The sequence below is a fragment of the Chiroxiphia lanceolata genome, chromosome 24 (assembly GCF_009829145.1).
Source record: "Chiroxiphia lanceolata isolate bChiLan1 chromosome 24, bChiLan1.pri, whole genome shotgun sequence".
Classification (NCBI taxonomy): Eukaryota; Metazoa; Chordata; class Aves; order Passeriformes; family Pipridae; genus Chiroxiphia; species Chiroxiphia lanceolata.
In genome coordinates this window covers 4,167,889-4,192,160 of record NC_045660.1, presented here as the reverse complement: position 1 = coordinate 4,192,160, position 24,272 = coordinate 4,167,889, and the positions used below count along the sequence as shown (strand labels likewise).

Here is a 24,272-nt window from a genome sequence, read left to right as displayed (position 1 = left end):
GTCCCACGGAGAGCAACCTGGTGTGACTCCTGTGCCTTGGCTCCCGGCTACAAATGTGAGAGGGGAAGGTTAAAATTGAACTAAAAAGGGATTTTTCAATTACACAAATGTTTCTGTGAATAATAGGCTTTGTGAGGCATTATTCTACAAATCCTAAATGTGGGGTTTAACCTCCTCATTATTATCCCTTTAATTTCGGAAAGCCTGTGAAGGCCTTAATCTTCCATTCAATTATGCTCAGCCTGAGTTAAGAGCACGTTTGTGGCCGTGGTGACATGGAGGGGCCAGGCCAGACTTTATCAAACAGGATATTAAAATATCCTATCGCATTTCCTCATCCTGGGACGGGGACAATCAAACACCTCATGGGGCAAACATAACTTTTTTTTTTTTTTGGTGTGGGGAGGGGAGCAAACCGAGTGTGCTGAACTGAGACAGTTTGGGTCGTGGGGGTTTCCTGCCCTGAATTTGAGTGGGAAAGGTGGAGCTGCTGTGGAGGAACCAGTGGAATGGAGCAGCAGGGCTGTGCGAGTGCAGAGGTCACTGAGAATGGTGTGATATATTTAGCTGGTGGTGATGGAATTCGAGTGGGGAAGGTGGGATCCCCTTGGGAAAGGTGGAACTGCTGCAGAGGAACCAGCGGGAAGGAGCAGCAGGGCTGTGCAGAAGTGCAGAAGTGCAGAAGTGACTGAGCACGGGGTGATGTATTTATTTATGTATTTATCGCAGTGGCGATGCCGGCCAAAGGCGATGCTGTGGATTTGGGACATAGATGTTTGTGGGGCGGCTCCGGGGGGCTCGGGGCGGGGGTCTGCAGCGGGGGAAGCTCCAGTGGGAGCAATCCGGGGGGGGACCAGCGGGTGTGTGAGGGATCTCGGCGTCCCCGCAGGCTCGGGGGGTCGCGCATCCCTACGGGACTCCGCGGGCCCCCCGCGCCGGTTTTGGGGCGAGGGCGTGGCGCGGAGGGCGTGGCCAAACATGACGCCACACGCCCAAAATTTGCATGTGCCCCGCCCCCGGACGCGGTCAGCGCTGGCGCCGCAGCAAAGTTTGCGGCGGGGCCGGGCCGGGAGGCGCCGGGATGGACGCGCTGAAGTCGGCGGGTCGTGCCCTGCTGCGGAGCCCCAGCGTCCACAAACCCTCCTGGGCCGGCGGCCGGCACAAGAGTGAGACCCGGCGCCCCTCTTTTTACCCCTCCCGCCTGCGCGCTCTCCCTGCACCCCCCCTTGTCCTGCATCCCGCCTTTCTTCCTTCCCGGCTTTTATCCCGCTTCTCGTGCCCCCCTGCACCCACTTTCCCCCCCCCCTTCTTCCTCCGTCTTGCTGCTTTGCCCCGTTCTCTCTCTCCCCTCTTTCCCATCCCCCTGTACTCCCTTTTCTCCTTTGCTCCCCTCTCTCTCTCTCCCGCACCTTTTTTTTTTTTAACTTTTCTCTTTAACTCCCTTTTTGCCCCCGCGCTTCGCTCCCCCCCCCCCCCCCCGTTACACACCCCTGCACCTCTTCCCTGTGCAGCAGCGGGGTCGGATGGGTGGTGGGGGTCTGTCCCCTTCCCCCGGGGGGGATGATGGATGGTGGGGGTCTGTCCCCGTCCCCCGGTGGGGATGATGGGTGGGGGGGCTGTCCCTGTGCCCCGCTGGCGGGTGGGGGTCTATCCCCGTCCCTCCGTGGTGGGTGGGGGTCTGTCCCCGTCCCCCAGCCTGGGACAAGGGCTGGAGCCCGGCGGGCAGTTTCTGACCTCGTCCCGCGGTTGGCTTTGTCACACGATCGATGGCCCCGTGGCGAGCGGCCACTCGGCCCCAGCCGGGCGCCCTCCCGGCGAAGGGGGGACCGGCCCGGCTTCCCCCCCGAGCGTGGCAGCGGCAGGACGGGGGGAGCTTTGCCCCCGCACACCCCTCGCCACCCGCGGCGAGATCAAACTTCTTGCTGTTGCTAATCCGATGGGATTGACCCGGCGCTGTTACACCTGGGATTAAGAATGGGGCAGCCGCGGGACACGGAGGGCTGGGGGGCAGCCGCGGGGCTTGGGGACGGGGGTGGGATGGGGTGGGGGGCCGTTCGGTGTGTGTGGGGTGCTGCCCGACGTGCCCTTGGCGGGTGTGCCCGGCAGAGATGCCCCTCGAGATGCCGTGACCTTGAAAAGTGCCCCCCTTGCCCTTGGCTGGGTGATGGTTGTGCGCTAACGGGAGGATGGGTGAGGGCAGAGGGTGCAGAACAGGATGTGTGGAGAAGTGTCTCTGTCCTGCCGGGTTGCTCCTTCCTCTCTGAAAGCACTTTAGTGGCTTCACTCAAACCACCTCTATTTCCGTCCCAGGCCGGAGGGAGCTGTGGGTGCCCAGGGCCTGGCTGCAGGTGGCATCACCCCAGGCAGTGTGGGGTGTTTGGAGTGTCCCTGGGCTCGGTGATAACGGGACCAGTGCCTGGCTGGTGGGGCAGGGAAGGTGGGGCAGGGAATGGCTGCCTGTCCATGGCACACAAACCATCCTGGAGCGCTCACGGGAGGACAGTGGCAGCACCCTTGGCTTCTGAGAAATCCAGGCTTTGTGCTGGTACCCTCTGGGTTAACACAGCATCCCACCTGACCCTGTTTTTTCCCTTTGCCTCTCCAGGAGCTGTGTGTTGGGCACAGAACCCCCGCACTCCCCATGGGACCACTCCCACCTGGATTCCGTCACTCCGGCTGCCGGTGTCTCACCGCTGGGAGTGGTGCTGGGGTTTATGGCTTATCTCCTGTCCTGCCTTTGCAGGGAGGCTGAGTCACCAGGGGTTATTCCAAGGGTGTAGCCAGGTCCCCCACATCCCTGTAGCCCAGCCCTCCTGCCCTGCAGGTGTGCAGGGAGCTCTGGAGTTTGGCCCCACTGCTCGGAGGAGGCTGATTTCAAGGCAGCAAAGCCTCAGGGACATGTTTAGTCTCTGGGAGCCCCGTTGCTCCTCAGGGCTGTGGTTTGTTGCCTCCTGCTCAAAGCAAGACCTTCCTCAGAACACAAGAGCTGCACATCCTGGGTTGCCAGCTCCAGGTCTGGAAGGTGGTTCCTGTGGTGTAATTTCAGGTTTAGAAACACCCACCTGGCTTTTACTTTGGTCCCAAACTTAGCTCTGCATTTAGAACACTCCTTCCCACCCTCTCTGCAGTTAAGGGAAGAGGCCAGTTGTCTCCTTGGTGGTTTGCAGGGGAGAGCAGAGGCCTCTCCTTGCTGAGGCTTCACCTGTGTGAGGGCTCCTCAGGGCTGTAGGTGACTGATTTAGCAGGTCACAGTGCCTCACCTGGATCCTGGCAGCTGCCTGGGCTTAGCAGTAAATCCTGTCTTAGCCTGAGTGTGTAGGTGATGGTTTGCACAGGGTAAGGTCATTGCTGTGGCACTGGGCTGGGGCTCAGGATCCCTTTGGTTATGGTGTGGGCCTGGGTGCTCACAGTTAAACTAAAAGGTTGCTTCTGTTTGTTGTGGCTTGTGAAAGCATTTTGGGATTCGTTTTTGCTGTGTTGGAGAGCTGCAGAGGCTGATGATGAGGTTCCCCACGTGAGCACCTCGTGGTTGCTGTGTGGTTGAAGTGTTTCTGTTGCCTCCTCCAGCAGCCGGGTCTCTGCCCCATCTCCTTCCCTGAGCTCCCAGCTGCTCAGGCCTGGGAGTCCAGGCAGCAGCTAAACCAACACCCTGCTTGTACCTAAACCCTCAGGGATGTCCCTTGTGTGTTTGGGAATCCAAGAGCCTCTTTGTTGTCTCCCTAGAGCTCCCAGAGAACTGGACTGACACCCGCGAGACGCTGCTGGAGGGGATGCTCTTCAGCCTCAAGTACATGGGGATGACACTGGTGGAGCAGCCCAAGGGAGAGGAGCTCTCTGCAGCTGCTGTCAAAAGGATTGTGGCCACTGTGAGTGTCTGTGTTGGAGCAGAGCCCCTTCTGCTCTTCAGACGAGTCTGTCACTGGGGAGGGTTTCAAAATCCTCAGGTCTGGAGGCAGGTGTGGGCTGGGGGTGGGGGTCAGGATTGCAGGTCCAGCCCCTCCAGGGGCGTGCAGGTATCTGGTGGTGTGGGTAGAACCGCAGACAGTGGCACTGGAAAGCCCTTGGGGCCAGCCCTGACCCTGGGATGGAGCAGGCTGTGGGAAGCTGGTGTTGAGTGTCTGAGCTCTGGCTCCCCTTGATAAGCCTGGGTGACCCTGGGTGTGTGAGAAGCCTCTGACCTGGTGAAATCAGCCTGCCCTGGGGCTGTGTCTCCTCTTGCAAGGCAGGGACAGCATTTGGAGCGTGGCCAGCACAGTTCTGGGTTTTCCTTCCCAGGATTGGCAGGGTTAAGAGGGGAAGGGAGCAGGGCAGCTTGCTCCAAATCCCAGCCGGAGCAGCCGCTGTCCCACTGTAACCCGTGATGCAAGAGGGACTGGTTTTCAGCCACCCTCCAGCTCTGAGTGAAATCAACACTTTAAGCCCTTGTAAAACTGAGTGAAGCAAAGCCCCAGCTGTGCCATTAACTGTTGTAAAGCTCAGTGGGGTGGTGGACAGCTCTGGGTAGTGCTGGATCCTTTCCTGGCATGTGCTGAGCCGGACGGAGGGAAGCGCTCGCGTGAAGCGGGAGCTGCTGGCAGAGCCCTCCACGTCTGCTCTGAGCCACTGGGAACTGAGCCTTTAAATAAAGCCACGGGGCTGAGGCGGCCTCAGAGGGGCAGGACTGGCCACTCTGGTTGTGGCTCATGAGGTCACCAGGGCAGAGGATCCTGGTCTGCAGCCTGGAACTAGCTGGACGTGTATTATTTCTTTTGGAGGCGGGCTGGGCAATGAGCTGAGTGTAACCTGAAGGCTGAAAGCACGAGACTAATAAATAAGAGAAAGTGGCACATGAAAGTGTAGTTAGTTTTTAAGCTGCTATCATGGCCTTGCACAGGGGATGCTTTGCTGTGGGAGCAGGGTCTGGCAGCACAGCTCGGAGCCAGCTCCTTGGGAGCCTGCTTTGTCCAGGACCATCCTGCTCCCAGCACAGCTCCCTCGCTCGTGCTGGTGTCCCCTCTGCTCTAGAACTGACCCTAAAGGCAAAATCCCCAGAGTTTCACAAGGTGCTCACAGGGCTCAGCCAGGGCAGCTGCTGGCTCGTGCCAGTGGCCACGGGGAAATCCCTGTGGAGGTGCTGGGCTGGAAGTGCCTATGCACAGCATGGAGTGGGTGGTGTGTGCCCTTGTCTCGTTAGTGCCAGTAAAAATCATGGCTTCAGGGCAGGAAAAGTTTTACCAAGTGCCTTATCACACCTGCTGGTAAAATCAGTCTCTAGCAGTAATGAGCAGTATTAATGTGCGTCTCTGGGGTCTCTGCTCACGTGCCTTTGGAGGTATCAGCCTCAAAAGCCTGGAACTTTCCCCTCCCTCTTTCCCTTCCAAAGGCGAAAGCAAGTGGGAAGAAACTGCAGAAAGTGACTCTGAAAGTCTCTCCCCGGGGGATCGTGTTGAACGACAGCAGCACGAACGAGCTGATCGAGAACATCTCCATATACAGGTGGGTTTTGGGGTGCACTCCCTGTGCCAGAGCTGCTCCTCTGCTCCACCTCCACCTGGTCTGAGCTGCTGCCTCGCTGGCCACCACGTCTGGGTGGAAAGCAAAGGTGGGAGAAGGAGAGTGGGTGATAAATTTAAGGTAAATTTATGTGTGGTGCAACGTGTCCAGCTGGGGGCAAGGAAAGACATGACGAGCCTGGAGGTGGAGTGTGTGCAAAAAACTGCAGATCCACAGCCAAGCACTCCGTGGCCACATGTGGCTTTACTGCCTGTTTGTGGCAGTAGAAATGCCAGAGCATCCAGGGTGAGGGCAAGGGTGGAATACAGAGGATGGTCAGAGCACCCCTGAGCTGGGGCTGCTGTCCCCTCACTGCCTGCTCCGTGTCTCTGTTGTGTTTAAATGGCTCTGGCAGGGAGCAGGGCTGGGACAGCTGCTGGGACATGGTACCAGGGTGGGGAGGGCAAGGGTGGGTTATCCCCTCCTCTGGCTTTTGGAAGATACTTCTTTTGGAAGCATTTCTTCCAAAGTGGCAGGAGGTAGGCGCAGGCCTGGTGGAGCAGAGCTCAGTTTGGATCTGGCCTTTTCCATCTCCTTCATTCCTTTTCCCTCTGCATCCCTGCCACTCTGCTTCTGTCCTTCACCTGCTGCTCTGTGCTAGACCTGGGAAGGGGAGCAGGGGCTCAGGGCTCTCTCTAACCACACCACTAACCCACTTGCTTTTCTCCAGTTCCAAACCCCAGCAGTCACACACAGCCAGGGGTGCAGAGCCCAGCCCTCCCTGGGACAGAAACCTGCTGCTAAAGCAGAGCTGGGCAAAGCAGCCGTGCCAAAATTTGGATCCCTGCACTGGTGGAAGAGCAGGCAGAGCTGTGGGATCAGGGATTTTAGATGCTGCCTTAATTCTCCCCCGACACTTTAACAGCTGTCGATAAAGCTGTTCCTGTCAGCACCAGAGTATGAGCAGCCCCTGATTCATTGACTGAAACCAGCCCATCCCAAACAGGCTGTTTTGGGGACTGTCACTGCTCCCCAGAGACGCTGGTGCTGTGGGGTCATGGTGACAAGTGAGATCTGGGGGGGGGGGGGGGTGTCTTCTTCCCACTCTGTGAGTGTGCCCCTCCAGTGGCAGGCCCAGGGCTTTCCTCTGACACCTCTGCTTTCTTCTCCTTGGCTTCTCTATCCACTGGGATGGTGCTGGCTCTGAGCTCTTCCCTGGATCATGTGCTGGGGCAGGATGGGGTGGCCATGGCTAAAACACAGCCACTGTCACTGGATGTGCTGCTGCCAGAGGCTAAAACTGGCTCACTTCAGAGGCAGGTGTGAGTTCTCCTGTCCCTGGAAATTAATGACCATCTAATATTGAGCCAGAGGGTGCTGGAAGGGCCATGTGCCAGCACAGATGACTTACCTTGGCTTTGTCATGATTATTAAAGGAGTGACCTTGCAGTTTTGTGAAAAATGGGAGAAAAGAGTGAACTTCCAGGCGCCTCTTTGATAAGACCAGAGCACAGCTCAGCTCTGGAAAACAAAATATAGGCCATTGAGCAGAGACATCCTCACATGTAAGAAACTAATGCAGTGTAAATAAATTTTGAATGTGGCTTTTTTAAGTCCCAGCATCTGCTGGGAACTGGGACCTTCCAGTCCCCTCCCTGCAAACTCTCAGGGACAGCAAGAGCAGGAGCTGAAGGCACAAAATGGGGCCATGGGAGAACTTTCACTGAAATATTGCACTTTTTTCCTCAGGTTTTCTCTTTCCTTAACAGCTGTTTGATCTGTTGTGTGCCCAGGGAAGAGGCTTTGCTGGCTGCCACCTTGCACTAAACCTGTGGGACTGCTGCAGCCTGTGCTTGCTGGCCTCAGACAGGACACTCAGTCCTGCAGCTCCTGGCAGGGACGGACTATGGGAGATGGTGGAGGTTGATGCTGAGGGACCTGCTGCCCTGCAGAAGGGAGCTGAGCCCTCAATCACAGCCTGGTCTCCCCAGCCTGTTGCTGTTCCAGGGCCTTGTTTGGCATTTCAGAGTCAGCCTGGACCTGCCCAGGGGCTGGGAGAGACTCTGCCATCCTGGGGATGCTCCACGGAGGAGGCTGAGCCTCCCTCCCCACATCCAGTGTGCTCAGGGCTCTCAGGGCATCCCGTGCATCTGCTACTGCAAATCTCAGAGCCTGAATTTCAGCCTTTGCAACAGCTTTTCTTGGGCATCAATTTCTTTTCTCTGGTTTGAGCCTCAAGATTAAATTATAGGCTGGGAGCAACCCCTCTCTCCTTGCAAGCTCATCCTCCAGGGAAAACCTTCTGAGTGAGTCTCTCTTCTGAAGGCAGAGCCTTTGTCAGGTGTAGTCCCAGGATGGCCTGCTGGAATCTTTACCTCCTCTAACCTGTCCTTTCCCAGAAGGTGAAACACTGTCTCTTCTCTTCTCTCCTGCCTCTCCGTGTGGTGCACGTGGGTCACGCTGTGGCTGCGGGAGTGGCTCTGGGCTTCTCTTGCACTCAAACCCCGTGGCATCGACTCCTCCGCTTTGGGCAGGAGTTGTGCTGAGGCCTGGCAACATTCCTGTGCTCCCTCTGCCTTCCCTGCTTGGCCCTGGAGCTGGAAGCCCTGGGGCAGGCCCCTGCTGGCAGCTCCGAGGAGGGGTTGGTGGATCTGCCTCGTGCTCAGTGCCCCAGACACGTTTCGTTCTGTCTTTCAGGATATCCTACTGCACGGCAGACAAGATCCACGATAAAGTGTTTGCCTACATTGCCCAGAACCAGCTCAATGAGAACCTGGAGTGCCATGCCTTCCTCTGTACCAAACGGAAAATGGTCAGTCCAGAGGAAGAAGTGGGGATGTAGGAGGAGGAAGCAGAGAGGGGCTGAAGTGGTGAGATAACAGCTCTGCCCCCAGCTAGAGCGAGGGGGGAACGGCCACGGGAGAGCTCCCACCCTCCTGTTGCTGTTTATCCGTTAACTCCAGGCTGGATCCAGCCCGTTGTCTTGGCACCTAAAAGCCTCTCTGCCCTCTGGGGTGGGAGTAAGAGGACCTGACCCTGCACCAGCACCTAAAAATCCCCTTCTATGCTGCATTCCCAGCTGCTGGGACTCTTCCCTGCTCCACATCCACTTCCCTGGGCTGCCGGAGCTGGTCTGAGCCCGGCGTGCGGAGAGGCTTTGGCAGGCAGGGGGGTCTCCAGGGAGGCTGCCACTGAGGTGCCTGGGGGGACCCCAGTGAGGGAGGCTCTCAGCCCAGCTGTTCTGGCTCCCTTCCATTTCTTGCCATCGAGGTTCCGTGTCCAATTTTTCGCAGCGTCTTTGTGGCCGGGGCCGTGTCCTTCCTGTGGGATTGGCGTGGGACACCCCACTGTGTGTCGGGGATGGGGCTCAGAGCAGAGGCCTGTGTGTAGAAAAGAGTCTCTGGCTCTTGCTTTGAACCTACTTGTGGGATTTTTTCCTGCTGATTCAGTGCACCAGGACGGGCAGGGACCCGGAGCTGGTGAGGGAGGGAAGTGGGTCAGTGGGCACCGGCTGCATGTGGGGCAAGGAGAGCCCTGGAGGTCTCTCATGGAGCCAGTTGAGCCCCCTCCCTGTGACAGGAAGGGACTTCAGGGCAGAGGAAAGGCAGGTCCAACCCATCTGCCTGTATAAATCCTTCCCCTAGTGCCTCTTGCAGGACCCATGTGGAGAATGGGATCTCCCAAACCTACAGGGAAACAAACCTGCTGAGAGCCATTCCCACCCCAGCGTGGTGATTCCTGGGTTCTCAGGAGCATTCCTGTGCCTGGAGTGCAGCCACCTCACTCTTGTTAATATTCTGTGCTTCTCCCAACTCTTTTTTTTTTTTTTTTTTTTTCCATGGAGAGAATAATGGAAGCTACAAGTTGTCTCTCCGTTCCACGGCGTGTGCTCCCATCCTTGCACGGCAAAGATAAGCCTCTCTCTGCAAATTAAAATTTAAATCTTTCTATTGCTAAAAGAATTATCTCGGTGGTACATCAGCTCAGTGCGTCTCCCTCCAAATAAAGTTCTCCAAGGCCTTTTGTGGCAAAAACTAGAAATAATTTTTTATTTTTTTTCCTAGTCTATAAAATGCGTAAACATCCTGCTAGTAAGGTGATCCCTGCTCCCAGACTGGGATCCCTCCCCAGGGCAGGGTCCCTGGATGTACCACAGCTACCAGCCACGGGCATATAATTAGTCCATATTTTTAGTTCATGGGTAATTCTCAACGGTAGCTGGGTCTATTAAACTTGATTCAGATGTGACAGCTTAAATTGTAAACAGCTGTGAGGAGTTTCATACTTAATTACCATATTTAAGGTTTTTTTGCCATAAACCATTTGCACTTCCATCAAAGATGTAAATAGCTCTGACATTCAAACGAGCTCTCCAGCTTTCCAGGCTTAATTGGCACTGATAGGTTTGGGGTTCTCCTCCCCCCCTCCTGCACGGGATGCTGTGCCCCATTTGTGTCCCTCCACGTCTCCATCCTCCGAGCTTGCCAGGGCTGCAGGTTCCTGACCTGGATCCGGGTTTGTTTAGTTTACAACTTGGTAAAACAAACTCGGGCCTCGAGGCTCCCGCAGCGCCAGCCGTGCGGAGTGTTCCTCGTTATCTCCCGGTGCTTAAGCTGCTCCTGAGCTGTGCCTGCTCCTAATGAAACTGGCATTTATGTCACTATTTATACATCTCCAGCAGCTCGTGCTGTTTAAGGTGGTGGTGGTGGGTGGTTTTAGTGCTGCTCAAGCTCGGGGAGGGATGGAGGGGCTCACGGAGATGGTGTCCCTGCTCCTGCCGCAGCCCGGGCTGGAGCAGGACAAGCCCATGCTGGGTGTCCAAGCCAGCAAGACCCCAGCCAAGGGAAGAGCCTGGGGTCTGGCTTATCCTGCCTCTAAGGTTGCTCCCAGCAGATTCCTGGCGTTTCATCCTGTTGCTCTCAGAGCATCCTGGTGCTGACAGTCGTGCTGGGGCAGGATGGATGCAGCTCTGCTCGGCCCTCCCCAGCTCCGTGTGACCAGCTGTGGTCCAGGGCTCATCCCAGGCACTGATCCCTGTGAGGTGGTGGTGTTCTCATGGGTGATGCTCCACAGTGGGGGGGGAAGCCACATCCCTCAGGGAGCTGTGAGGACGAGCCCGGATCCGTGCAGCTCCTGCCTGGGGCTGAGGTGTGGGGTGCAGGAGGAGCTGTGCATTCCTGTCTCCCCATCTCCTGTCTCCCCATCCATCACCACACCGGCTGTGACAGCCGTGTCCCTGCCTCCTCCCTCTCCCCATTACACCTGAGGACGCGTCTACAACGAGCTGCGTGTCCTACACGGAGCAAGTCTCTGCTTCCATCAATATTTGATTCCCCTCCCCGGCCAGGCGGGAGCGGAGGACTGGTTGGATCCAGGTTAACATGAATCTGGAAAGCAAAACCTCCAAGTGATTTAAATCTACACGGGGATTAACATCCTGCCTCGCCGCTCTTGTTCCAGGCACAGGCTGTCACCCTCACCGTGGCACAGGCCTTCAAAATCGCCTTTGAGCTCTGGCAAGCAGCTAAGGAAGGTGAGTTTTATCCCCTTCTTCCCACTCTTCGCTTTCAAGGGATGACTTTGGGCTTTTTCCAGCTTTCAAGTGCCTTTTCCCCTTGGCCTCCAAATTTCCAGGCTGCTTCCAGGAGCTGGCGCGAGGCACCTTCCAGCTTCCTCTCGACAGCCTTGTAAATCCAGCCAGATTTTGGCTGTGCTCCTTTCTTGCTCAAGGACCTGGTGCTGGGCTGTGGTGCCTCAAGGACCTGCTGCTGTCAGTTTTTCTGCTGCCACTCTCAGGACTTTTGCTTTCACCTCCCAGGAGATTATGAAACACACCCTGAGCCTGGCTTGCTGCAGGGGTGGCCCATCTGAGCTGTCCCACATCCCTCCTCCTTCTTAAAAGCTTGTGGGGAAGCACTCTGTGAGCAGTGATGGGATTTCCTTCTTTTTCAGAGAAGGAAAAGCGGGAAAGGTCCATCTTGGAAGGAGAAGGGACGAGCAGCCCCAGCTCAGAAGCCCCTGCCCACCCTGACACATGTAAGTCACCCCCAGCAGAGCTTTGCTCCAGGCTAAGGGATGGGAGCAGCCTGAGGGCTGGGGGATTTTCCCTGGACAGGGTAAGCTCCTGGGAAGGCTCTGAAGACCACCAAGGAGCTGCACTTCTGGCCTAGCAGAGATGTTTCCCTCACAGAGTTCTTGGCTGAACTGCTCCTTCTCCCCCTTAAATACCTCGTGCAGCCCCTCATCCACAGCTGCTGCCACCCCAAATCTGTTTACTTCTGCCCCAGGCAAATTGGCCATAATGTCCTTAAGAGCTTAGTGTGGATCTCCACATCCCGAGCTTGATTCTGGGTTTGTCTCAAACCCACAACACCACTCACCATCCCATGGGCTGAAGGAGGGGGACATCCAGGTGCCCCTCTGCCTCCAGCTCCCCCAAGGAAGGAGAGGTGTGTGAAATAAAACAATTAAATAGTAAATCCCCTCATAATTCAGTGCCTGGCCATGGGTCCTCTGCTGCCTCCCAGACGAAAGACAGGGAGAAGTGGGACAAAAGGCTAATCTCTCTTCCATGCTGGCCACGGAGATAAGAGGATTTGGCACAGAGGAAAATAGCATTAAACTGGGCTTCCTTCCAGGCTGGCACATCTTGTTTCTTCCTGTGAAGGCTCAGAACTGGAGGAATCTGTCACAAAGGGTGGCACATCGGAATAAGTGTGGCCCTGGGCTGCCGTGGGTGTGGGAATGGCTCCAGTGTCTGCCTGGGGGATGCTCTGGAGCTGGAGCACTTCTGCATCCCCCCCAGTGCAGGCTGATGGGGAGGATTTGAGGCTTCCCTGAACACCCCCAGGCTCTGAACTGTTCTTTGCCCAGTGCAGGATTTGCCCTGTAAAATACTGGTGCAGGTTTGCAAGGTGCTGAATTGGTGCCATGGGCTGAGCTGAGGATACTGCCCAGGGCCTGTTCCCACCCTGGGCTGGGATGTCCTGGGGCTGATCCTCACTCATCCTGGGCATAAGTGGGCACCCAGGAGCTGGCTGGTGGAGGGAAGAAGCTGGTCCTGCCCTGAATCCCTGTTGAGAGGTCCTCAGGTGCCTGATCTGAACATCACGGATAAATCACAGATAAATCAGCACTGGGGTGAATGCAGCTCCTCCATGCTAAGATTTGGGGCCATCCTGAAGGAAGTTGATTTGATTGCCAAAAGGTTTGGTTGTGTGTCTCTTTTCCCCTCCCCTCATCCCTTCTCCACTCTATCCACAGCAGCAGCCACGGGGAACTTGTTGGATTTTGAAGATCCTGCCAAATCAGCCCTGAGCAGCAGCACAGACCCCCCCCACTTGGATAACAGCGTGTTTGGGCCCAGCTCCTCTGTGAACAACAACGTGGTGTGGGTAAGTGGGAGCTGGGGATGCGGTGCCACCTCCATGTGTGTGCTCCAGGTCCCAGCAAAGGGCTTTTCCTTGGATAACTCCTTCTCCCTGGGAGCTGTGGGGTGGCCGAGCTGCTCAGGGGGGGTTTCAGGGGTGCCCAAGTGAGCTGGGTCTCAGTGTCCTACTTGAAATGATCGATTGGTGTTCAAGTACCTGCTGCCCTTTTTAGGCTCAGTAAATAAATGAACAGGATTGTGAGGTGCTGTGAAAAACGCTGCTGTCTGGTAATTGAATATTTCTTATTCTGGAGCAGCATTTCTCAGTGGTTTGTCACTTAATTGAGAGACCACCTAACTGCTCTGTTCAGGGGGAAAAATCATTATGTTGATGGCTTTTGTTTACTGCTCACTAAAACCAGGTTATATTTATGTTCATTATTACTCTTATTTTTCCCTCGCTCTTGTTTTTGGCTGTATCTGGCTGTGGGAGCATGGATGGCTTCTGGAAATGTCCTCAGTCATCTGGCTTAATTGTTTCATGGACCACTAATAGAAAAATAGTGATGCAGCCCATGTGCTGGGTGTGCATCCCTCAAGGGAGCCTCCTCCTCCTCCCTGCCCTAGTGCTCCATCATCCTTTTTAAACTGGAAGAGAGGGTGGGTGTGGGTTGGATATTAGGCATAAATTTTTCCCTGTGAGGGTGGTGAGGCCCTGGCACAGGTTGCCCAGAGAAGCTGTGGCTGCCCCTGGATCCCTGGAAGTGTCCAAGGCCAGGTTGGACAGGGCTTGGAGCAACCTGGGCTGGTGGAAGGTGTCCCTACCCATGGCAAGGGTTGGGACAAGATGATCTTTAAGGTCCCTTCCAGCCCAAACCATTCTGTGATCACCAACCTGTGCCCTCTTTGGAAACCCCTGGCCTGCTGAATTTTGGAGAATTGAAGGATAAATGCCTTTGCCTGGGGCCTGTTCCTTGAGTCTGGCGGGCCTGAGCCTGAGGCTTTTCAGGTTAAACCTGAAGATCAGCTCTAAGCTTAAATCAAATCCTGGAGGCTTATCAGCAATCTCCAATCCTTCCCTGCTTACAGAGTTTTCATACTTTACTTATTAATTGCATTAAGTCTGTAAGTGCATCACAGGATTTTGGGAGCAGTCCAGCCTGTCTGTAGCAAAGCCCTCACACAGAGCCCATGGTCCTGCATGGGAAGCCTTTCCTCCCTCAAGCAACTCCAGTGCTTTCCCTGGAAAACTTTAAGAGCAGATCAGAGATAAAGGGTCCCAGAGCAGCTTTCAGGGTCCCCCCTGTGCTGGTGCAGAGCTACTGATCTGGTTCCTGATCCAGAAAAGCTCCAGGGATGCCTGGAGCATCTCACTGAGCTCTGTCCAGGTCCCTCCTTGTGGTAGAAACTTGCAGCTTGTGCCAGTTCCATGGGAGAGCTGGAAGAGCCAAGGGGTGGCTTTGACCCCAGAGGGGCTTGTGCTCCAGCTGATGGGCCAGACCCAGGCCATCCAGGCAGTGGGGCAGTATCAGCCTGTTTGGGGATGATGGGAAAAAGGCCCTACCCCTGGGCTGTGAGAGGAGCACAGCATCCCTGACCCAAGCTCTGGGATCTGCCTGGAGGAAGCCTGGGCCACCCAGAGTTGCACCTCTTACCCTGGGGCTTGTGCAGAGAGGGAGAGCTAAAACCTGCCCTAGGAGGCAGATCGCAGAGGAGGGTTGATTTGGGCACTCAGAAGCCAATATGCACATAGATTTTTTGTCTGCCAGTGCTCAGGTGCAGAGCCAGACCTCTAAATACACTTTTGTGTGCTCTCTTAGCAACTACTTGTCTCTCTTTTTATCTCTTTAACAAAGGAAATGGATGATGGTCTCGACGAGGCGTTTTCAAGGTAATTCTCATAACTCCCTTTACAAGTTCTCTCCACCACTGGGGACCAGACCCAGAGACTTGACTGGTGACTGGCTTTTAATAATGCTCCTCATCTAATCAGTGCCATGATCTGACCTAGGCAGCTGCCCCATCAGTGCCTCAGCTGGTAATTGAAAGATAGGCTTTGAGGCTGGCTGATAAGCCAAATATTTTGACAACCTTTTAAGGGTGGAGAGAGGCTGTGTGTGATAGGGAATTTAATTCCCCAAGCAGTTGGTGTGTCTGCTCCCACTTGCCAAGGCTTTTCCAGGCTGCCTGTGATGCTGGTCCCAGCTTTGGCACTGGGGGCTTTGCTCTTCCTTGGCTCACAAATTCAGAGTGTGTGGCCATTGATTCAAGGGGTTTAGTTCTCTTTCTAATCCAAATTAAAAGCTTCCCTGCACGTGCATGCTGAGCAATCCAGCAGCATTAAACAAATCCATTTCCTTTCAGGTGGGTTTTCCTGCTTGTTTTCATGTGGGGACCACCCTGTGGGGTGGTGGGAATGGTGTAGTTTATGAGGGTCTCATCCTCCAGGCCACCGTGTGAAGCCACCCGGCCACCATGAGATGTGGAAGCCCCAGTTGGGGCAAATCTGCCCTGGGTGCAGATGCCACAGGCAGCAGGGAGCTGCCAGATCTCCTCCTCCTCCTCCTCCTCCTCCTCTGGCTGGGAGGTGCTGGAGGAGGGAGTTGTTGGGCAGGAGCAGGGCTGACCCAACACTGTCCCTTCCCTGAGAGCCATCTGCCTGTGCCAGGGTTTGCAGCACTGCAAAACTGCCTGCTCAGCCCTAAGGAAACAGCCCTCTGGGTCTTGTTTGGCTCTCGGGGATGATTTACAGCTTCCACTTCCACAGCAGCCTTGTCCCAAGATGTGGCTGATAAAGGGGCTGCTTCAATTTACATCCTGATGTTGGCTGTTTTCCTCAGCCCCTGCTCCTTGCCCTACTTAATGAAGCAGATGTTGTTGGTTGTGGGCTTTGTTTTTGGGTTGCTGGATCCTGAGCTGTCACATCACCCTCGGCCTTGTGGTAGTGACTCAGTGTTTGGGCTGCTCAATCCTCCGAGGCGGGTGCTTCCAGAAGCATTCCTGCCACATCATCATCATCATCCCTGGACATTTTTCTTCTTTATTAAAAAACGTGGCTTAATCTGAGGCTTTTTTTGATGAAACACCAAATATTTGAGTTAACCTTCGGCCCTGGGAGAACTGATGCTCCACTGCTGCATTTTTCACAGAGGTATTTAATAACACAACAACAAACTGGGGCTCGTTAGGTTTTTGCGAAACATCTGGGATGAAAAGCTCCTAAAGCTGATCCTGGGAGCTATTAAACATCAGCTGAGTCCTCTGTGTCTTAACCCGAGGAGTTAATGCTCGGGCAGAGCTACAGCACACGCTGCCTGTCCAGACACACAGCACCACGACACTGAGTCACTGCACCCAGGCTGCTCCTTTGGGCAGCAGAGATCAGATCCCAGCCATAGCTCCGGGGAGGAAAACAGCCAGGGATGTCCAGACTGCAAATTCCCTGGATGCCTGCAGGGGAAACGCTGGGACAAACCAGCAGCAAAGCTGCGAGGGACTCGAGAGCGCTGCAAATGTTGTGTGCCAGCTCCCCCCTTCCCAAACCACTTAATTCCCTTGGAGGGTGTTGAAATGTGGAGCTGCAGTGTTATGGATGCATCAGGCATCCGGGCTATAAACCAGCAGGATTTGGGTTCTTACTTTGTGTTCTTCTCCCCCCTTAGGTTGGCTCAGTCAAGAACAAACCCTCACGTCCTCGACACGGGGCTGACAGCTCAGGACATCCAGAGTGCAGAAACGCTCTCCCCTGTAGACTGGAACAAAATAGATTCCACCACAGGCGAGAAGGATGATCTGTTCATGTTCTGAGGTCAAATGCATCTAAGAGCTGACTAGAGAATAACCACTAAAAGTCTCTGGACTGGATCGTGCTGTTGCAGGTGCTGTACACAAGGGACTCTTCTAAGGGCTCTTCGCCAGGTCAGGTGATGTTACAGCACAGTTTAGACCAAAGCTTTAGAAACCTGATGCAGATTTTTATACCTTGCTTTTATCTAAACCACGAGATGCTCTTGAACATATTTATTCCCAGCCTTTACCGTTTACATGTGTTATTGGAAGGCGTGGAGAGCATCTGCAGTGTTACGTGGCAATAATACCATGGGAGAACCTTCAGCAGTGCCTGTTGCTCTCTGAAAACAGACTGTGCACCACCAAAGTCCCTCTGTGTGTATCCTCTAGACAAAGGTCTGCAGATGCAAATGCAATTCCAAGCACAACTGTTACTAATCCACTGATTCTTGAACAACACGTCACCTGCCTGGGCGAGGGGAGGAGATTTGCAGCAGCTGCTGACAGTGTTAAATCAAAGAGGTGGCAGAGATCTTGCTTTTGTATGAATGTCTGTGACACTCTCACAGTTGTCAATCACCCCTGTGGGTTCTGGCCGTTTCTTCACCAGCTCCATGTGGGAATTGACACTTTTTTTACCCAAAGACTCTACGAAGTTTTGCACTTTAAAGCTTGAACTGAAAGCAATGGTCCGAGTTGTCGAGGTAAGCAGTGCCTGTATTTTCTCTTCAGAAGCTATTTACCCAAAAATAACCCAACCTGGCAATGCTGCAGCTCCGTTTCAAAGCTGATTCCTCATGTCCACCATCTCTGATGCGACTCAAAATACTGAAGCTCCTTTGCACTGCTGGCTTTGAAAGCAAAACCACCAAGGAGGAATGATTTGTTCTGCTAAAGCGTGTTGGAAGTGGCAGCTTGGGTGGACCAGCAGCAGGACAGATCTGTGTTCTCAGCCTGGCTGAGTGGATTTGCCTGTCCATGACTTCTTACTGCCTCAAAACCATTTGGTTGTTGCTCACTCGATGGACTCCTATGGAATTGGATTAGGCAAGACCAATACCTGGATGTTCAGTTAGCAAGAGGTGCCCCTTCCAGGTACTTGGATCCCCTGCTCCCTGACAGCCACAGCTCCCAGGAGGCTCAGGAAGCTCCTTCATCTGCTCCTGGAACTGAAAATAAGTAATGGAGGTATAAAGCTTATGCTAATTAAAAGATTAAGTTTAATGATCCTAAATAGTCACACTGACAGTTTGCAGTGTTTGTGGCCTTATGTGAAGTATACTAATCTGTTTTATAGATTTGTAACTTGGGTTTGAAGCACTAATTCATTCCCCAGATAGCTCTTTATAACTCCCTTAAAACTGCTCACAGGAAAAAAAAAACCCTCTCTGTCAGCTGTAAGAATTCATTAGGAAGCAGCTGAGTGACTCTGACTTAGATTTGAGATTTTTTTTTTTTTTTCCCTCCTAAGTGTTAGAGTGAGAAGGTGTCGAGGACTCGTGGAGCTGACTCATCATGTCTCTTAATAAAACGTGTGCTCTGTGTATCCTGCAAAATGGGGTTTAAAGCAATTTTACATCTTCAGACGACTGTGCCCATGACTTCCTTGATCCTGTGTGCAGCACCAGCCTCTTGGGATTGAAGGAACTATCAAAGCTTGTCCCTGCTGCAGAGGCACAGGGGAGAGACATGAACCTCCTGCACAGGCAGGGGTTGTAGCCAGTGCCTTGTCCCGACTCAAGGAGTTCTGATCTTCCCAGAAAACAGCCTGAGCTGTAGGATGGACTGTGAGGATTTCTTTGTACATTGATCTTTCTCCTTTTCTAGAGACTCTAGGAGCAGATACCGAAGTGCACAACACTATATATGTGTGTATATAGTTTTTTAAGAAAACCTGATGCTGTAAAGAAAAATCTGTACCGAGGGAAATAAAAGTTCTACCATTTTTTTGGAGCATCTGTGCTGGGTGACTTTATTCTTACAGGGGTCCTTTTAATGTGTAGAAGTCTTTGTATTTCTGGTTAAGTTCTCCCTGTCCCTTGATGCACAGCAGGAAGTGATTGGAAACATCCTTGGGAGGTGTGTGTCCCTTGGACAGCTGATTCCAGTGCCATCCAGGTGGGAAGAGGGCTGCAGTCAGACACTAGTCCGTGGTTCTGCTTCCAGGAAGTGCTTATGGGACTGGATGTGGCACCATGGGATGCACAGAGGGATGTACAGTCTGTCCCTGCATTGGCCTCCAGGTAAGGGGGTGGTGATGGGTGAGGAGAGGGAGGTCAGTGCTTCAGGCTCATCTGCACAAAAACGTGATGCCAGTAGCATCAAACCCCAAAACCTCTTTTAATTTATAGAATTTCTGAGTCACAAAGTGCTTCTCCCTAGGGGAGAGCTGAATATGTACAGCTGCCTTTTAAATAAAAACAGCCCAGAGAGCCCAGCACAGCCCTGTGTGCTCAGCATCCCTTTGCAATTCCTGCCTTTGCTGGGCTCCTGCACTTCCCAGCCAACCAGGCTGCCAACCTTGTCTGGGAAGTGCATGGAGAAACCCATCTGGGGTGCTGACAGGTTTAACCTGCCACCCACTCCCTGTGGGGTACTGGAGTGGGGCTGCGGGTGGAGCTGGGGGGCTTTGCAGAGACACCTCTCATCCCACGGTGCTGACAAAAAAAAGGACTAAAAGTTCATTTTTCAGTTTAAATTGCCTGTTCCAGGGTGAGCTGTCCCAGATTATGAGTGCTGAGCACTGGCAGCCTGTGCCTTCATGCATAACTGATGGCGGTGCCGAGGAACAAATTGATCTTTCCGTTCGGATGTGACCTTTTTTTAACTGCCGGTTAAGAAACTTTCAGCATCCATTTCCTTCCCCTCTGATGGCTGCGAGAGAGGGAGGGGGAGGCTCAGGTGGGCTGAGCACCCGCTGTGAGCTGGGGGAGCTGCTGGCTCCTCTCCTCTCCCCTCAGCCCCGTGGTTTTGCAGGGGGGACATGGAGGGATCCTGCTGCCCGTCCCCTCCCTCGGAGCAGCCGCGGCAGCAGCAGAGGTGTTGGCGTGGGCTGTGCTGTGAAAGGCTGGTCTGTCACCCTGCGTTGGCACGGGGTGTGTACGGGATGGAACAGCTCCATCCGTCCCACGGCCGGTAGCCAGCGTGGGCGAGGGAGCTGACGGAGAGCCCGTCTTCAGCCTCCCTCTCGAATCACCTCCAAGGAAGCAGAACCTGCAGCTCGCACGAGCCACGTGCTGCTTCGGGGCTTAATGTTTCAAAGTGCTGGTGCTGTAACTCCTTAAACTCCTTCAGAGCATCCCCAAAAGTGCAACAGCGAACCCAGCTTGCTGCTGCCAAGTTGCAGGCTGGGTTTAGGTGGAGATGTTGAGTTTTATCAAGTGTTGCTGTTTCCTCTGCTCAAAGAGGGCTCTTGAATGATGGCTGTTGTTCTGTGAGTCGAGGCCAAACCCAGCTCGAGGGTTACAAACCAGCTGCTTCAGGGAAGTGCTGAGCTGTGGAGCACGAGGGTGTGCAGTGTGACAGGTACCGAGCCCTGAACCTCTCTCCTCTCCTCGGAGCACCAAGAGGGTTTGTAGCTTCGTGCCAGCCTTGAGCAAAAGCTGCAGAGCTGTGGTTCCCCCAAATTGTTCTTTTTTCCACGCACAAACAGAGCCACGTTTCATCTGGACACCTGAAAGCTGCATTATGGCTTTTACAGCCAGCCCTGGGCTGCTGGGAGCCATGGGCTGCCCTGCGAGGCTTTCTGTGCTCTGCAGCAAGAAATAACAGTCCTCCTGGAGAAGCACAAGTGCCTTTTGGCTGGGGATGGAGGGGGGATTGGGTGGGAAAGGGGGGTGTTGGTTGGGCACTGCTCTCCCCTCTCTGACACGTCAGCCTTGCGTGCTGGCTGCCTGTGAAGATGAGATTTGTCCTGTGGAAGCCAAGGGGAGCTGAACCAGAAAACATAGGCAGTGTTTGCCAACAGCCCAGGGCAGGACTGGCTCAGGAGGAGCTCACCATGGGTCAGCACGCAGTGCTGGAGGGGTATTTTGTGAGTGTGTCTCTGCCTCTGCTTTTGAACTTCTCCCCAGGTTTGAAGTGCTCAGTGCAGGAGTGATCCCACAGCACAACCACCCTCGGTCTGCACAAATGAGGGGTGAGGGGTTACTCTGCCGACCCCCTTCTGCATGTGAAAGCATCTCCCTCTGAGAAAAGCCATAATTTCAGTGCCAAAAATCTGTAAACTGGTCAAAAATTAACTTTTTTATGCCCCCTTCTTTAACTTTTATGCCCCTAAATCCTGCTGACCATCTGTCCCACCCTTCCCAGCCTCCCCAGATCACGGCCCCAAGGCTGCCAGAGCTCAGGGGGTATTTGGACAACACTCTCAGGCCCAGGGTGGGATTGTTGGGGTGTCTGTGCAGGGCCAGGAGTTGGATTTGATGATCCTTGTGGGTCCCTCCCAGCTCAGGATATTCCATGATTCTGCCGGCATCTGACTGCGAGCAATTTATCAGGAGTGAGTGGATTCTGCTTATGACAGAGGGAGTCTTAATATTGCATTACTTCATTTATTTAGCACCTCTCCTCTGATGCTCAGGGGAAGGACAACGGGAAAGAGCATTGGGGATTGCTGGGAGTTGGTTGTTATTTTTCTTCCCTGCTAAAAGCAGACATCTCCAGCTGGTTCTTGGCTCCGAGGAGGAACGTTGGCTTTACAAAAAGGAGGGATGTCAAGTCATTAAAAGCTGCAGGAAGAGGAAGTCTTCTGAGGTGGGAGTGGAAATGGGGCCAGAGAGCTGGAGCCAAGAAAGCAGATGTAATAAGTGCAGGAAGACTGGAGGCAGTTGCACAGGGTAATGTGCAGGTAGAAGGTAATTAGTGACTGAGTGCCTGGTTAATTAAGTGCCACCGGCCTCTCACGCTGGACACACACTCGGTCCTGTCCCTGCTGGGCTCTGATCTTTGTTGGTAGCAACTCCTTCTCCCTCCTGGCTCTGGAGCAGCTCCCAGCACGGCAGCTCCTGGCCAGCAGAGCCAGAGGGACCCTCAGCTCTGCCCGGAAAGCGGATTAGGAGCTCTGCTATCGGGGCCACGCGCCGCTGCTGGCCCGTGGCCAGCGTGTCTGAGCAGGGCACTGGAGCCTGGGGCTCTGCCTCCCGGCTGGCACCGCTCACCTTTGGCAGCTCCCAGCCTCTCCCGGGGCACTGCCCTGCTGGCAAGCTGTCGGCCTGGGCTGTGAGCACAGACGTGTCTTTGCAACTGAGGGCTCACTCCTCTGAGAGCTCACTCCTCATTCCCCGTGGCGTGGCCTTTGGAAGCCGGGAGTGGCAGGGGCTGGGCTGTGCCAGCCAAGCCAGCGTGGGAGCACCGGGCAAAGCGGTGCTGGCTGTGCCCACCTCCCAGCCCTTCACCTCCCTGTCACCTCCCAGCCCTTCTCTCTCTCTCTCCACTTTTCCTTCCAGGAGCCAGGTGATTCTCACCAACGTCACTGCTCCCGCGTCAGGGCCGCTGCGCTCCCATCCCTGCAAAAGGAAGGATCAGGAGAGGCAGGTTGGGAACATCGACCCCATCGAGGTTTGGCTCTGAAATCCCCGCTGGCTCCTGTGATTTATCACTCACCCAGCTGCTGCTCACAGCTTGGAAAAGAGAAGAGGGGAGGGAAAAATATGGATTTTTAAAAGCTTGGCTTTAAAGCCCACGGGCTCAGGCCAAGGCTCCTGTCCTGGCTGAGGGAACGGGGTGGGAACCACGTTGCTGGTCACAACTGGAATAAAACAGCCACCCACGTCAGGCTGTGGCCAAGCAGTGATTCTGCTGCCTTGGCACACAGGTCTTTTGAGCTATGACGTGAGGAAAAACACTGTTTGGGTACCAGTTTGTTCCCCAGGCACCTTGTTTGCCCCAAACTTTTGCCATCACGGTTTCCACTTTGGAATCACCAAGCCATCGTCTCTCCGGCCACGTGGGGGGATGCCCAGGGGGATTTTAATTCCCCTCCTTTCAAACCAGCCACTCTGCAAATTCCTCTCCAGATCTCTCACTTTCTGCCTCCAGGGTTTTGTTGTTTGTTGTTTTTTTTATTTCACCTTTCCAGCCATCACCATTAGCAATTTCTTGCCCAGCAAAAAACTCCAACCTCTCCACTCAAGAGTCTTCCCGACGTTCCCTGCAAACCACAGCAGCAGTTTCTGTCTCGGCTGCTACAATCCCACGGATGGTAACACCACTCCAGGCAAAGTTTTGGCTTAAAAGCCTTGATGATGATACTTTGCAGGGAGTTATTTGGCTTGTACCTTTGTGTTTCCATCTCCCTCCGCTGATCTTGCTGTAGCAACCCCCCCAAACTTGCTGCTTGTCAGGTCTTGTTTTAGCTACAACCCTCCTCCTTCCCCTGCTTTTAATGTGACATCCCAGCACCCGGCCTGTCACTTGGCTATTGCCTCTATCACACACTCATACGTACGAGCCTCAGGTCTAATTAATGTAATAAAATGTGTAAAAGCACCAAATCTGCTCAGATGTGGCAATTTTATCACTTCTATACGCTGTCACAGCACAAGTAAAACTGACAGCAAGGAATAAAACAGTTATGTCTCTGGCATTTTTTACTACTTTTAATATGCTCTCTTTTTTTTCCCTCTTTGTTACTGGAAATTTAAATTATAATGGTATGCTTCACTTAAAGAAAGTATCCATAGCAACAGGAACATCTAAATTATTGCAGGCTGATCACTTCTCTCCTGGAGTCACATCACATGCCTTTCAAAGACAGTCCCAGAGGTGCAGGATTTTAATAGAATTTTTTTTTTAACCTTTTTTGCAAACAAACAAGAGTATACACAGCGCTTTCCCCATCAATACACTACCTACAGACAGATCCAAACCGAGTCACTGCCAGCACACTTGGCTGCCCAGAGAGGGGGGTTTCAGGCTTGCTCTTTTTGAGCCTGTGCCTCCTGGTCATCCCATGTGAAACAAGAATTTCCATGGAGTTCAGCTGATGTAAATTCTCTTGGATCAGGGGAAGGGGAAGATCACTGAGCATCAGGAACCTGCTCGATGGATTCCAAGCTGGCCTCAGTCTTATTTGTATTTTATCCTTTCCAAATTCCCAGGTGACAGGACAAGGGGGAAGGACTTCAAAGTGAAAGAGAGTAGCTTGAGATTAAATATTAGAAATAAATTCTTTATTGTGAGGGTGGGGAGGCCCTGGCCCAGGTTGCCCAGAGAAGCTGTGGCTGCCCCTGGATCCCTGGGAGTGTCCAAGGCCAGGTTGGACGGGGCTTGGAGCAACCTGGGCTGGTGGAAGGTGTCCCTGCCCATGGCAGGGGGGGTGAAACTGGGTGATCTTTAACTTCCCTTCCAACCCAAACCTGTCTGGGATTCTGTGATCCCTCAGAAAATAACTTCAGCAGCCACTCAGCATTTAAAAGGCAATGGGTGGGAAAACACCCAGGTATTTTGCCCCCACCATCCCCACATCTGAGCCTCCTCAGTGACTTTTGGGCTGAGGCAGTTACAGCTTTCCACTCTTGAAAAATGCCATCGTTTTAATCATGGAAAAAGCCTGAGCAATGCACACACAGAGCTGTCAAATGTGAGAAACAAACATTCTGGGAGAAACAGAAAGGCCTTTTTTTTTTTTTTTTTTTAAATT

General features: G+C 53.8%; 1 protein-coding gene across 6 annotated transcripts; it reads left to right on the top strand.

Annotated features, from left to right (window-relative positions):
• The first annotated feature begins 1,028 nt into the window (after positions 1–1,028).
• LDLRAP1 (low density lipoprotein receptor adaptor protein 1) lies at positions 1,029–23,560 on the top strand. 6 transcript variants are annotated; one of them, XR_004360773.1, is made up of 12 exons: positions 1,029–1,166; positions 3,724–3,866; positions 5,363–5,475; positions 8,170–8,284; positions 10,933–11,005; positions 11,425–11,508; positions 12,736–12,866; positions 14,698–14,732; positions 16,504–17,818; positions 18,684–18,709; positions 18,797–18,873; positions 22,078–23,560. XR_004360773.1 is itself a non-coding variant. In XM_032709792.1 (9 exons), exons 1-9 carry the CDS (start codon positions 1,082–1,084, stop codon positions 16,646–16,648), a joined length of 921 nt encoding a protein of 306 aa, XP_032565683.1. In that variant the 5' UTR covers positions 1,029–1,081; the 3' UTR covers positions 16,649–18,566. The 6 variants fall into 6 exon arrangements, 2 of the variants coding, with proteins under 2 accessions (XP_032565683.1, XP_032565682.1); XR_004360770.1 differs by lacking the exon at positions 22,078–23,560 and having other exon boundaries at positions 18,797–19,300; XR_004360771.1 differs by lacking the exon at positions 22,078–23,560 and having other exon boundaries at positions 18,681–18,709; positions 18,797–19,300.
• The last annotated feature ends 712 nt before the right edge of the window (positions 23,561–24,272 follow it).